The sequence below is a fragment of the Poecilia formosa genome, unplaced genomic scaffold, assembly GCF_000485575.1.
Source record: "Poecilia formosa unplaced genomic scaffold, Poecilia_formosa-5.1.2 Scaffold113, whole genome shotgun sequence".
NCBI classification, from domain to species: Eukaryota; Metazoa; Chordata; class Actinopteri; order Cyprinodontiformes; family Poeciliidae; genus Poecilia; species Poecilia formosa.
In genome coordinates this window covers 1,379,227-1,393,854 of record NW_006800052.1, presented here as the reverse complement: position 1 = coordinate 1,393,854, position 14,628 = coordinate 1,379,227, and the positions used below count along the sequence as shown (strand labels likewise).

General features: G+C 40.0%; 1 protein-coding gene across 3 annotated transcripts in view; it reads right to left on the bottom strand.

The window, feature by feature from the left end:
• Window positions 1-2,760: 2,760 nt before the first annotated feature.
• Window positions 2,761-14,628, bottom strand: part of LOC103143575 (homer scaffold protein 2) — a 28,641-nt gene continuing 16,773 nt past the window's right edge. For 2 of the 3 annotated variants that reach the window (XM_016675402.1, XM_016675400.1), the window contains exons 3-9: window positions 12,577-12,708; window positions 12,201-12,293; window positions 11,567-11,706; window positions 9,438-9,594; window positions 8,741-8,851; window positions 5,413-5,493; window positions 2,761-3,111 (exon numbers count right to left, since the gene is read on the bottom strand). In XM_016675402.1, coding sequence (XP_016530888.1) covers window positions 2,923-3,111; window positions 5,413-5,493; window positions 8,741-8,851; window positions 9,438-9,594; window positions 11,567-11,706; window positions 12,201-12,293; window positions 12,577-12,708 — 903 coding nt within the window. In that variant the 3' untranslated portion in view covers window positions 2,761-2,922. The remainder of the gene's footprint in view (window positions 3,112-5,412; window positions 5,494-8,740; window positions 8,852-9,437; window positions 9,595-11,566; window positions 11,707-12,200; window positions 12,294-12,576; window positions 12,709-14,628) is intronic. The other variant, XM_016675401.1, reaches the window with a different exon arrangement.

Sequence of the window (14,628 nt, the reverse complement as noted above, 5' to 3'; positions counted from 1 at the left end):
CTGTCAATCATTTACTAATTTATTCTTCAACTAGAGAAAGGCTGTCAAGATGATCAATAACCCATGTGCTCATGTTTCCCCTCTGGCAATACTGTGATGCGTCAGTGGCCTTTTTCTCCTAGTCAGTCTTCACAACCCCATTAAAGGAAAATCTGTGTTGATCTTCATAAAAAAATCAGGAAAGCGGCTAAACCTCCTGTCCAGTCGTAACAATAGTTAAAAGGTTTAAAACAACTGGAACTGCAAAAAACGCTGAACAAGAACCCAAACTTATCAGAAATTTCAGAGACGGCATAAAGGTTAGGGAGGTAGAAATGAAACGTTCAATGTTCGAGAACTGCAGCAAAGAGTTTCACCAAAATTCCTTAGCAATCGTGAAAATAGAGATTGTTTTGGTTCCCACTTCTGGTGACTCTGTTGTAAAACACGTAAATACTGAAAAGTCACTTCTACCACTTAAGCGTAATGAAGGGTCTGTAATGCTGCGGACCCGTTTCCTCTTTGAAAGACTGAAATCTGCAACAACATAAAGTAGCAAGGCCTCTTAAATAAAAGAAAAATACACAAAGATAACTTAAAATGCAAATAATCTGTAAGCCTCTACAAGCAAGACTAAAAATGAATCATCACTGGGCCTTTAGCTGTGGAATGATCCATAATTTGGTCAAATCAACGGCAGGAAAAACAAAAAGCAACAAAAAGCAACTTCCACATTAAACCCTTTCAAGATCTAAAACATATAATAAGAAAAAACTTGTAGTGGGAGCTGAGAGCTGAAGGGAAGAGAGGATCCAGGACGATGTAAATACAGCAAAGATCCTTTTATCCCCATGATGAACTATGCTACTCTAACAAAAAGATTTTTCAAGACTTAACAGATTTTTGTTAGCAGTACAGGCATACGAGCAAAATGTCTGGGGAAAGTTGGCATTTATTTTAAGAAAGTCAAGTGAACTGGTACGTAGGTCCTCCGACTGTATTTTAGCGTGTAGGAATGCACAACATGGTGAGCAAGCAAATGTGCGAGTGGGAGGGTGTGACAGAGGGCGAGTGGAGTGACGCTGACAGCTGTGTGGATGGTGAGATGGGCTGCAGATCAAGTGGCACATGAGGCACAGACAAGATCGGTGCTGGCCCGCGTCCCGAGGGGCAGATAAAAAAACCCAGATTTTAAGAAGACTATAGAAAAACTGTGTCTAGTGAATCCACAGAATAAGACAAATCAGAATAAGGAGTAGTCATGCAAAACAGGCAAAGAAATTCATGGGCAGGAAAGAAATGACATGATTTTGAAGATTTGAAAAAGGCCTGAGGGGGAAAAAAAGTGAAACCCACAACTTGGCACAGTTTTTTTTTTTCTTTTTTTTCCCCCAGGGTCTTAGAAGCCAGAATGTACAACCTGACATTACAGTACGACTCAAAGTACAAATCATGAAGAAGCTGACAGCAAAGCCTGTCACAGTTATGCCAAGTAGGGGGAAAAAAAACAAAAACCAAACAAAACAAAAAAAAAAAAACAGAAGTTCCTCTGTATGTTTGCCAAATCTTTTAATCTCACTATATATACACACACACGCTATGATATGCAAAGACCGAAAATGCACTCGCATGCCCACATGTCTGTGGTGGCAATGACGCAGGTGAACTTCAGAAGGTAAATTTAGTTGCAGTCAATGATGGGATCAAAGATCTGAACCCTCTAAGATCTAAATGAGGGCAAAAGCGCTCACATGTTCTGTGTCTGGTCTCAATCGGTGTGAGTGGGAATGTTTCCTGGTTGTTGCGCTGATGGGCAGCTAATATGCCTGGAATGTGAGCACATCCTTTCTTCCGCTTTACCTGCATTCATTCCTTCAGAGAACAAAGCTGTAGAGATGTTTGAGGACATTTATGCAGAACTTTAGCTGAAAACTCAGGAGAATGTCGCTCTGCAGGTTGCTGCAATATTAATAAAAAAAAATGCATATCCAAATATGGAGGAAATTCAGTTCCTGACATTCAGCTGATAGGGAGCAGCATTTTTACTAGTAAATAATGTTTCAGATTATGCTGCGTTTATGAACGGAGCTGCTGTTGGAGCTTCAGATTAACTCATACCAGGTTTGGTGTGATCCCGTTTGGTAATTGTTTTGGGGCTTAACAGCTCTGTTCATTCTCATGACAGCTGCAGATGCAGCAAAACAGCCAATCCAGCTCCATTTTAAAACCACACTTCACAAGAACAATGGAGCTTTCTGGAAACTACGACGCATCCTCTCAAAACAACAATTCTGAGCCTGACAGATGCACAAACAGCAGGACGGAGTTATAGACTGTCGAAATAAAAATGCCTCCTTGCGACTAATGAGCAGGGTTGAAGAAAACCCCAACAAAAGAACAAGATTCAGACTAAAGTTTGGCAAAATAATCTTCAAGTGCATTTTAACACCCAGAACTGTCTTTTTTTTGTGGGCATTTCCTATTTGCTGGAGTCTTAGTCAGTGAATGGGACAGGAACCTCCATTGTGGAAAAAAAGGTGAGATCTTCAGCAATAAACTGTAACACTATCACTTATATAGAGTCTCTAAAGCCCACAGAAATGTGCAACTGCAACACATTTGAAAGGGATTTTACAGGCTTCCATGTTCTTCTGGGTTTTTACCTGAGGAAACGGCCGTGTTCAGTGGTGATCCAACTATAAATATGTGAGCATTTCACAGTGTTTACGTCGCAAAACTGAATTAGTCATTTAAAAAAATCATCAACAGTATTTAATGAACCACNCACACAAGGTTGTGTTTATTACAAGCCAAAGCTGATAGATTCAGAGAAGACATCACTTTGGGGGATGTAGGTGCAGCATAGTTTCTGCCCTGAAGAGACATTTTTAGTGAATCCTTCATGCCCGACCTCTCAACCTCTCAGCTCTGCCTCACTTCCTCTCAGTTATCAACACCGAGTTTGGAGAGTCCTTGTCTGAACTCGTGCAGCTCATCCAGCTTTCCATCCAGAATATCCATGAACTTCTTCAGCTCGCCCTTCATGTTTCCTTGTTTCTGCCGACTGTCGTTGATGTCCATCTGAAGTCCCTCGAGTCTCCCCTCCAGCTCCTTGTTCTGCGATTCTGCTGCCTGCAGGGCAGATGATGGGAAAGTAGTTACAATACAGAGGGAAAAGGGGGGGGAAAAAAAGTCCAAATGTAACTCAAAGATCAGATCTGATTCAGAAGTAGAGGGACTTTGATGTTCAGTTTTGGAGAACGAAGACACCGCTCGGGGGACGTTGCCCCGCAGTGCAGAGTGGAAAAAAGTTTTCATACCCCTCGAGTTACAAACACAAACTTCAATGTGTTTTATTGCAATTTTGTGTGATGGACGGACAAAGCAGTGCAGATATGTGGAGGGAAAGTGAATATAGTTTTCCAAAGTGAAAATCTGAAAAGGTCAGGAGTTTTTGCAAAAATCTTTTGAATCTTATCAGATTCACAATAGGTCTTAGGCCTGGACTTTGACTGGGCCGCTCTAACACATGAACATTAATTGATCCAAATTATTCCACTGCAGCTGTGGCTGAATTGTGGACCTGCTGGAAGGCGAACCTGAGCCCCAGTCTAATGTCTTTTCTCTCTCAAACAGGTTTTCTTCTGGCTGTGGCCGAATACAATCAGATTTGTAAAAAAAATAAATAAAATTCCACTTTATCGTTATATAAAGTGAAATGCATTGAAATAGGCTTGTTTTGGTCCAACACAAAAATTGGTATGTCATATTTTGAATGTCTGAATAAAATGACAGTAATGCAGTAAGTGGTAAAATGTCCAGATGAGTTGAAATGTAAACTTATTAAAACTGATTCCTTCTCAGGCAACCTCACAATTATGATCCCTTCCTATTTGTAAGTATTGTATCGAAATATCTTCATTCATTCTACTCTCTTCTTTATTAACGAAGTACATTCAATAATATTTCTAAAATATTCCTGCAGGTGACAGGATTACTAAGAGCATCTCTAGTAGAAATAATAAAATTAACCATTTTCTTATACATAAAATCCCAGTAAAACATACTGAAGTTTGTAGTTCTACCACGACAAAATGTGAAAACGTTTCCAAGACGCGACGTCTTTTTCTCAATTCCCTAAATGCATGAATGAAAACATGAATTTCCTCTTTGACCTGAAAAGCAGAGCATCAGGAAGGACTTGTGTTGAGAGTGCGAGGTTGGTGGTTTAAATCAGGTTTTAAAACGGGCGACACATTAATGCTGCAAATACTTTTGAAGGGAGGAGATTAAAATAGGGGGTGCCAAATGGGACGTCAGTCTGCATGACTGCATCCTACAGCTGACTCTCGAAAGCCGATCCCCTCACGAGGGGGGTCAGCTTTAAATAGAGGAGCCCCACACTGACCTCCTGGAGGCAGACGCTTTATATTCATGCTTTTAAACTTTGATGCGTGAAAGGGATTTACTTTGTAAGGGAAAACCTGCCTCAGGTTTTGGCTTAAAGTTCAACAGACGGAGCTATCTGAGGAATCCAGCAATGGGCCGTGTCTGTTTGTATAACAGGTTAGATAATCTGCTCCAGCCATTATTCTCCACCCGGCTGGCAGAATCCAGTCCTGGGGTGAAGTTTGTGACGTGAAGCAGCCACAGGAATGCCACCATTGGCTTTACTCTCCTCCACGCTGCGACTGAAAAGCAGCGCATTTGTGACAGTCTGGATGATCAGTCCTGCTCTGAGTCAGCCAGCACAGGGTGAAATGAGCGTCAGCGTCGGTGTGGCTCGTGTTGGTCTTGGCACCAGCAGCCCGCGCCGTCATTCACCGAGCCTGGCTCTTCTAGTTTTACCGAAAGTCTAGTTATCACTGGGAGGGGGGGGAAAAAAAAAAAAAAAACCTATTTCGATGAAAGCTCTTTGTTCTAAAGACCAACGTGAGGTGGACCTGCATTGTTTTATTTGTCAACACAAAGCGACTGGCACAGCCCACACACACACACACACCTACTGAAGTGTTATAAGACTTGATCATTAAAGCTCTGTGAAAACCTCTAGAAGTGCTTTATTTTATTCACTAAACAGAAAACCCGCTCCACCAGGAAACTAATGTATCCTGAGAGCAATGCATCCCTGAAAAGCTCTTCTTTTTTTTTTCTCCTCCTCAACAAAGAGCCAATAATCCACTCAGAGCTGCGCAGGGCACAGACCTTTATTAATAGACACAGTATCAACAATATGCTGGTGAGACACGTGATAGGAATGTTGTGTCACCAGCCCCCGAGCTGAATGATGAACAGAAACTCGCTCTTCACCTCTGAAAACCTTGCAGCGTCGCATCGGGATATGTTCAAGGCCCCTCGGCTCCCCTTTTTTATTCCGCTTCAAATTAAAGCTCAGAGAGGCAACAGGATCGTCACCCAGAGCTTTAAGCATACCTTCAGTTTTGCAGTGATGCTCTCACACTCTCCCATCAACTGAGGGATTATCTCCGCCTGCCTCCTCAGATTCTCCAACTCCTAGGAAGGAAAAGAGGAAAAAAAAAAAAAAGTTAGTCAAAACCTAAAAATAAATAAATAAATAAATAAATAATGTCAGGTTGATTCTTCCTGCATGATTAACTTCTAAACATTAAGGATATATATTTTTTTAGTGTTTTGTCTGTTGCCAAATTGAAATGCGGAAATCTACAAACAATCCAATTAAGACGTTTTGTTACAAAGCGCAATTAATGAAACATATTTTACAACCAGAATAAAAACTAGTACAAGAGCAGAAGATAAAAGGGTTAGAATTTAAAATTGTGCACCAAAACCCCCAATTTGTGTTGATTTCACTTTTATTAGGGCTGAAACAAATGATCGGATTAATTGATTATTGAAATAATCAACTAATTTAGTTATCGATTCATTGTTTACTGGAGTATACAGACTCAAAACTAAGAAAAAATATATACATTTTACATTTAAGAAGAAATAAAAAAAAAAACTTTGTAAATATGCTCTATGTGAAATTCAAGTGGTCTAGTTTCAACTTCGACCTTTTCAAATTCTGTGAAAAATTTGTCACCTTTTTGCCATCCAGTTAATAAAAAAATTAGTTAACAGATCAGTACTGATGCCAAGTCAGGCAGAAACTGCTGAGCTTTTCACACTTTGATGTTAAAAGTTTTTTTTTTTTTCACAGCAGATGCATCATTTGCTACAAATGAAATGAAAGGACTGCTGTGTTTTGGCATTTTAGGTAAAAATATATTTTCATTTTTAAAGGGAATTAAATCGTTTATTTGCATTTTTTTTATGCATTTCTAATATTATATAAAAAGGCTTAAATGACAATTCTCCAGAATGTACCAATTTTTTTATCTGATTAATCGTCAAAGTAACAGGCAGCTTAATCAATAACTAAAATAATCTTTAGCTGCAGCCCCAAGTTTCATGCATTATAAAATGCAACAGTCAATCCTGTGTTGCTTCAATGCATTCCACTTTATTCACAGCAATTCAACCGGCAATAATTGCCCCAGTCTTTGGCGCAACCTGCGGCAGTTTTGTCCTTTTATTTTCCGTTTGGCCGGCGCAGAGGTCAGCGCCACAGTGGGTCCTAAATAATTCATTGGCTTGTTTTTAATTGGAGGTAGTGACGGTGAGCATCTACAGAAGGTGGTGAGTCACTGTGCAGATGAGACTCTGGGCTGCCTGCTGCAAACAGCAGAGCCTCTCTCTCCCTCTCCGAGCCCCCGGGGTCAGCGTTCCGAACACGATGGCCGATATAGCGCGGAGAAGAAATGCTGGAGCTCCCCGAGGGCCACATATTTCACTTGTAATCTTTTAAAATAAGCCCACGCCTCTTTGAACTACTTTCCCTCCCGACAGGGTGAGAGATTCCCCATCGTCCGAGGAAAGATGTATATGTTCTAATAATATTCCCGCTTCCAGGTCGTAAACTAGCATATTCCAGACGCAGTCTACCTCAGAGTCAGAGCAGCAGTGTCTCCTGGCAACATGACTCTTCATTTTATCCAGTTTTATAATAGGAGCTATAGAAATCAACCTACGCAGCTGCCCGAGTCGCACACCTCTAGATTTAGAAAAACGTTTCTGAATTTGTCTAAAAACGTTAAAAGGAAATGTTACGTTTTGATGAACTTGAGCTATTCAAGTTAAAGTGAAACCAAATATTTACATACATTTATTCTCATTGTCCAACATTAAATCAGTCTGACCCTGAAGCTTTTAGCTCAGAAGAACTAACATTATTTCCACTTGCTAAATGCCAGTCCAACAAAGAGTTTAGTCATTATAACTTTCTTCTATGTCAGATATTTACATCCACAAAAATTGGATTTTGTGGATTTAAAAGCCAATTTTAAATCCACAAAATTTGAAATTTAAACTTTTGTGGATTTTAAACAAGTGTCTCTTGGAACAAGGCTCTTAACTTGTATGCCTTGGAACAAGTTAAGAGAGCCCAGGTGAAAGTCTTTGTAAGCTTCTGATTGGTTCTTACAGGTAATTAAAGTCACACCTATGGAAGAAATTTAAGGCACGCCTCAAACACGCCGAGTCATCGTCTGACTTAAAGAAAAAAATGTGAGCAAAGACATCTGGAGGGATCTGTGGATGTCAGACCTACCAGTATTGGTGTTTTAACATATCGGTGTTAAGATGAGCTTCCTCTGAGTCAGTTTAGTTTAATGTAGAGGTGCCAGATCGAACCATACATTTAAAATATTAAAAAATTATGATACAAATAGTTTTAATTTTCTATTGGAAACTTCATCTACTGTCATATTCTAGTCACTGTGAAAAAATTTGTCACATTTGGAAATGTAAAAGTCATCCTAATTACATCTTCAGAACAAGCAAAGATTAAATTAGTCACAATATGGTTGAATTTGATATCGTCTGCATTACTGTGGACGAGCTGGCCAATGAAAATCTTTCAATCAAACCTGTTTTTACCAGAAAACGCTGCAATAAGGTCATCTATTAATCTGACACCCTTTTTTTTTTTTTAAATGAACCTAATTGTATCATCCTTTTATAAATGCACAATTGGAACATTATACATTCCTGAGAGCAGAGAGAGCGAAACAGAGAAAAGCCACAGAAGCGTACAATTAAATGAAACCGGGTTCGCCAGTAACCTCTAATTTGCGTAAATATGTGTAGCCTACATACATAATTACATTAGACTAATTACCTGTAAAAAACAAAACAAAAAGAAAAGTCTAAAATCAGACCTACATATTTGTGCTTCCTTTGAGGGGCGGGGGGGGGGATAATTCAAAGCAACTGCAAAGTTGAGGTAAAACACAAAAGGAGCAGAAATCAAAGTATAGTAAGCAACACTAATCAGAGCTACGGTGGCCCACAAGCTGATAAAACCACTTGCACAGTAAGCCATTCACAAACTTAAGCTCAGAGACAATGTGTGGTTCTTAAGACTTGTGCACTGAGACAAAGAGGCAGAGTGAAGGTCTGGGTTTAGCTAGATAGACACCAATAAACAGCAGGGGGGGGGAAGAACCACCACCATCTGTGATTTCTTATCCAGAAGTATAAAAAACCTCCCGAGGGAACAGAGTGTTGCAGGATTAAGAGGTGGAGAGGAACCCTGAAAGCTGTGATTGCCTTCATACGAGGGGACTGAGTAAATCACAATGGTTTAAGTGGTAGTAAACCACTTGCTTTACAAGCTCTTAGAGAGAAGCCAGCTCTGGTAGGGCGAGTCTGTTTGAAGATGAATGTGCTGCAGCCTCACCTGCTCCTTCTCCTGCAGCTCTGCCTCCAGCTCCTTCACCCGGACGGTCAGCTGGGCGTTTTTCTGCTTTTCCTGATTGGCTTCGTTGCACTCGGACTCCAGTTCTGCAATCTGAACAAAGGAGGGAAAATTAGGCTCTCTTTTGTCTGCGGAAAGGTAGTTCAGCATACACCCACTTATTATGCAGCAAGTGTTTGTTATTGTCAGGATATGTTCTACGTTACAAGCTGGGTCACCTTGAAACTGATTACCAAATTTTTTATTTTTTTTTTTAAAAAAGGAAAGTCTGCTGCGAAAGGAAAAGCACGGTGGAAACACCAGCCCAGCTGCAAGCGCAGCTCACATTGATTATGAAACTGAAATGATTCTATTTATAGTGGAGTCAGACTCTGCTGCAGGGAAAACAGCAACTAATGAAAAGTACAGGACTCTGGTGAATTTAATGATCATTTCCCCACACACACCCCTCCCTCCCTACGCGAAATCAAAGTTTTATGAGCAATCCTCTCATCTTATTGAATGGATTTTAATTAATACATCAGCCAAATTATTGATGAGGACGTCATCTGTTGGAGACTGAGTGGTTCTGCGTTTTCCTGGAGGCAGAGGTTTAGAGCCGTCAGCTTCTCCTCCGACAGGATTGATGAGCTTGTGTGTTTTGTTTGAACTTCCCCGCAGGACGGTGCGAGCACGTTACCTTTTTCCTCAGAGTGTTGCTCTCTTCTTGACAGGCAGTAAGCTCCTTCTTCCAGCTTTCCACATTAGCAGAAGACTCCTGCAGTGAATCCACCAGTCTGGCATTACTTTCCTTTAAAGTCTGAAGCTCCGTTTCGTACTTCTTAGCGGTGGTGTTGCTGCGAGGGAAGAGGGGCAGACGCATCAACAGGTGTCATTAGTCAAGGAGGTAAACCGCTCAGGGCTCAAACGACAGAACGGCACAGAATCATTTCATTTATGCTGCAAAAAGGAAATCTGGGAACACTCAGAGTTTAAAAGGCTGCATTTTATCAATAAGGTTGGGGATGTTTTTGATGGTCATTTGCTATGCATCACTTTGTGTTTCTTTATGCATGGATGAGTTGGCGTGTTCAGTTTTTGCTGGAAATGGCGACCTGGATGCTCCTCGGCATTCTGCAGCCTTCGGCCGTTTCAAGCAGTGTCACTGCAGAAGCTAAATATTCCTTTAACAGAAGAGAAATTCAGTCCTTGTCCCTCAGTAAACTACACGTTTAATTTTAAAATCCTCCATTTCTTTGAGGGGGTGAAGTTAAAGATAAAAACATTCTGATTTGGTGTAACCTTTAAGATGCTGATGGCACTTATATAGCATCAAAAACATCAACAGACATGAACTGGTTTCGTTTTATAAGCACAATTGGATGAGAGGAAAGATGAGCAAATACCAGCAACTCAAAGAATTAAATTTAAAAAAAGACAAAGCAGACGTTCATGAAAAATACAGTTGCCCATTTTATTCATCTTTCTGCTGGAGATGATCTCCATATCTGTGCTTACTCCAAACCTTGCTGCATAAACGTGTAATGCATTTCATGCTGCAAACCTTCCTGCTGACCTGATGAACAACAACGACAGTGAAGAAATGGAGAAGCAGAACCTCTTTCTGTTGCTGCCTATAATCAGTTCTAGAAAATTTTGCTTACTATAATTTTAATTGGCTCTGCCGCCCTGAGGTCCCTAGATTCCCATCTGGATCCACATCTGGTGTTTTCATGCAATTATAATTCACTCACTTGGCAACAGCATTGAGGTCCAGGTAACCCAACAGAGTGAAGCTCCAGTCAACACAACAGCTCATCAAGATCATAGAGGTTTGGGGGAATGCGACATCACACAACTGTATATTATATATATATATACATATATAAAATCTTTTGGGTTTAAGAAAAAAAGACAAAATGTGAATGTGACGAGGACCTGCTTTGTGCGGAGTGAAAAATAAAGAGCTTCATGAATTTAGTTCTTCTCCGTTGATTTCGTACATTAAGACAATATAAATGTGTTAAAATGACCAGTCTCAAAACACACTGAACTATTTCACATCCATCAACAATCAAGCTGAAGGGTGAATATTTTCAGTGCAACATAAAATTATAATAATATGTTCAAACCATGTTGGTGAAACTGGTGCCAGGCTGGCCCAATGCCCACAGATTGGAGAAAAATGTGTTTTGGAAGCTTGTTTAATATTTTAAATTTCACTGGATTAGAATAATTATACCCATGTATAAGTGGCTAAAAACCATCGAGTTCAATCGAAGCCTCCAGCGGATCCAAAATGCTCCAGTGAGCTCGGATGAGATTCAGAAAAGAAACTTTACTCAGATTTTATCCTCTTTCAAGTGGTTCCCTGTAGCATCCAGGAAAAAAAACAAAAACAAAAACAAAAAAACATTAAAGTTTTTCTCTTGATAACCAAACTCCATTTTCTCAAAAGGTTTATATCTCCAATTTCTTCCCCATCCCCACCTGTTCAACTGGGAGACAATCTGTCCCTCCCTGTGAACAAGAAAGTCTGATTTTCCTTTGCAGCTGGGCATGGCCTCCCTACCTCTGAATGCAGATTCATTTCAATCTGAATTTTTCTTCCCCCAACTAAGCAGAACTGAAATTATTACAATCGAAATGCACTCGGTATACAACTTTTGTTGGGAACTTTCTTTTTTAAAATAATTATTCAATAAGGAAAGATGTGTACATATACAATTTATACCAATATTAAATAACTAAATGGAAAATCTAAATTATGAGGTGGGAAGACACAGACCTCATCAGATCTTCAGATGTTGCCATAAAATGAAATCTCACCTCTGCTCCACGACGCTTTTGAGGCGTTCGTTTTCGCTCTTCAGCTGAGCGGCCTCTGGACTGAAGGAGATTTTCTCATCATCCGTCCCGTTGAAGCTCTGCGCCTGGTTTGCTGAAGGAGTCTCCCGTCCAGACTCCTGCTGGATGACACGGATAAAGTCAGATACGAGGACAGGCTTGGAGTTTACCTGCAGCTGCTACATTAAGAACGCGGACGTGGGGCCGACATTCTGCCTTCTCCATGATAGGAGACACAGGTCGTCCTTCAGATGAACGGTGTGAGAAAGCTGAACATGTGAGCTCTGACAGAAGGGATGAAGAAACTTTTGCCAGTATTTATCATGTCATATGGTCCAGTAGAGCCCTGCGTCTCAGGGCTGAGACTGAATGCTCCCATCTGGACTCGCTGCCAGCCTGAGAGCTGGGCTGGCAACAAACTGCTGAGTGATGTACCTCCAATCATCTCATCACTGGATCCTTATGATTTTGTGAAAAGAAAGTCAGGATTTCTCAATAAGTCGTTGCAGAGAATTTCTAAATAATGTCCTCCCTTCTGAAGTTGTGTCAACATTTTCTGTGTTGCAATCGGTCGTTTACAGGGAGGAGTTCCTCGAGCAGCTGAGAGATTCTTTACCTGGGAGTGGTTGCTCAACGTGTCCCCCTTTTCTTGCGATTTGTCCTTTGCCAACTTTGCTGCGTCTTTTACTTCCTGGAACTTCTCTGCAAACTGAAAACACAAGAAATAGAAGTTGTGACGAGTGGCTAAACAAGCCGACACCGATTTAGCTCCTGATGTCTCCGGCTGCTTTCAAAGGAGAGTCATTACTTAGAAATAAAAAAAAAAAATTTAATAAAAATACTGGATCCACACCTCTTTTTGTTTCAATACTGCATTCAAAACGTGTGATTACTATGAAAGCTGTGCATTGATAGATATCCATCCATCTCCAACATATATATTCATATAAATAAAGGTTTGAGTGAAGACACTTGAAATGTTTAATGTTTACCTTTGACAGCTGTTGCTCTGAAGCAAATCCCAGCCCGAACACTGTGTTGGCCCTGCTGTCCGCCCACTGGCCAAACTTCTGGGACGTCTTAGTGAAAGTCATGTTGGGTGTGATTGTGCTGTTGATTATAACCTGACAGATAAAACAGCCAATTAGTATCACACATTTTTAACATGTATTTAAAAGGAGGTCATTACAAATGGAGTGCTAAAAGACTTCTCAATTTTTAAATAAAATGCAATCGAATGCATAAACTGTTGTATTCACATGTTAAATCAAAGCTGTTACTTTATTAGGTTTATATTTTCCCCTTTCAACAGGGAGTTCAATCAGCTTTGCAACGACTGCAAAAGCAAATGAAAAGAAATGTCATTTTAATCGGCCGCAATAAAAGATATCCAGATAAAAAAAAAATAAAATAAAAAAAAAGTCAAACATCCCAAAATGAAGCGTAATGCTCAGACGGCTGCTGACCCACTGACATTCAAAGCGTCTGCATTTGTGACGGTACACATTTATCTTTTGAAGCAAAGCAGCAAATGAGACGGTAAGAATCACCTGCTGCAGAACAAGACTGAGGGATTTGTTGAAGCAGCAAAAGTCTGACTGTTTGTGAACAGACGAGTCTAAAGTCGGATTCAAGGAGAGACGCGCAAATAAGCACAAGAGGACATTCTCACGACCAAGATCCAACAGCACTTAAAAGCAGCACATGTTAATTACCCCAACAATTAGGAAACAATAGAAGACAGATTAATCACAGTGCAGCCCTGGTCTCATAGCAACATGGCTCTGAACACCAGATTACAGATTTCAAACTACTGACAGACTTGTGTCCTTTCTTACATCCCCACCGTCTCGCTCTCCATCTTTTCAGTGGCTTAAGTGTTAAAAACATTTTCGCTGAAATCACTGTTGGATACAGAAATGCAAGAAAACATAAGAAAGCAATCCACTAGGCAGACTCAAATAAAACAGCATCTCCCTTTCAGAGGTTTCAACAACACAAACGTGACCCAGTTTACCCTGAAGAGAAACCTGAACAACGTTCGCACGTCTCATTTTAAAGCAGCCAAGTGAATATTTAACAGGGCTCATTGTGCTGGCTCAAAGCAGTGTGTTAAGATAAGATAAAACTTTAATTATCCTTGTGAAAAAAAATAAAACAAACAGGGCTAAAGCTGCAGGATAAAAAAAGAACATTGTAAGCAGACATGAGATTTATTTTGGCGCTTGACAAATAAAACCTCAATATCCAAAAGAATCGGTAGAGATGTTAAGTCTGATTTTCTTTTCCTTCATAAAATTTTACGTTTTTTCCTGCATAGTGCAACCTACACACATCTTCATTTATTGCAGTAGTAATTTACTTTTTTTTTTAATTTGGGACCTTTTTTTTCCAAACAAACAATAAAACATGCGTAAAAAGTTAATCCTAGATTTATTTACATCCATAATACTTCCAACAAAATCAATGTCTGTCAATCATTTACTAATTTATTCTTCAACTAGAGAAAGGCTGTCAAGATGATCAATAACCCATGTGCTCATGTTTCCCCTCTGGCAATACTGTGATGCGTCAGTGGCCTTTTTCTCCTAGTCAGTCTTCACAACCCCATTAAAGGAAAATCTGTGTTGATCTTCATAAAAAAATCAGGAAAGCGGCTAAACCTCCTGTCCAGTCGTAACAATAGTTAAAAGGTTTAAAACAACTGGAACTGCAAAAAACGCTGAACAAGAACCCAAACTTATCAGAAATTTCAGAGACGGCATAAAGGTTAGGGAGGTAGAAATGAAACGTTCAATGTTCGAGAACTGCAGCAAAGAGTTTCACCAAAATTCCTTAGCAATCGTGAAAATAGAGATTGTTTTGGTTCCCACTTCTGGTGACTCTGTTGTAAAACACGTAAATACTGAAAAGTCACTTCTACCACTTAAGCGTAATGAAGGGTCTGTAATGCTGCGGACCCGTTTCCTCTTTGAAAGACTGAAATCTGCAACAACATAAAGTAGCAAGGCCTCTTAAATAAAAGAAAAATACACAAAGATAAC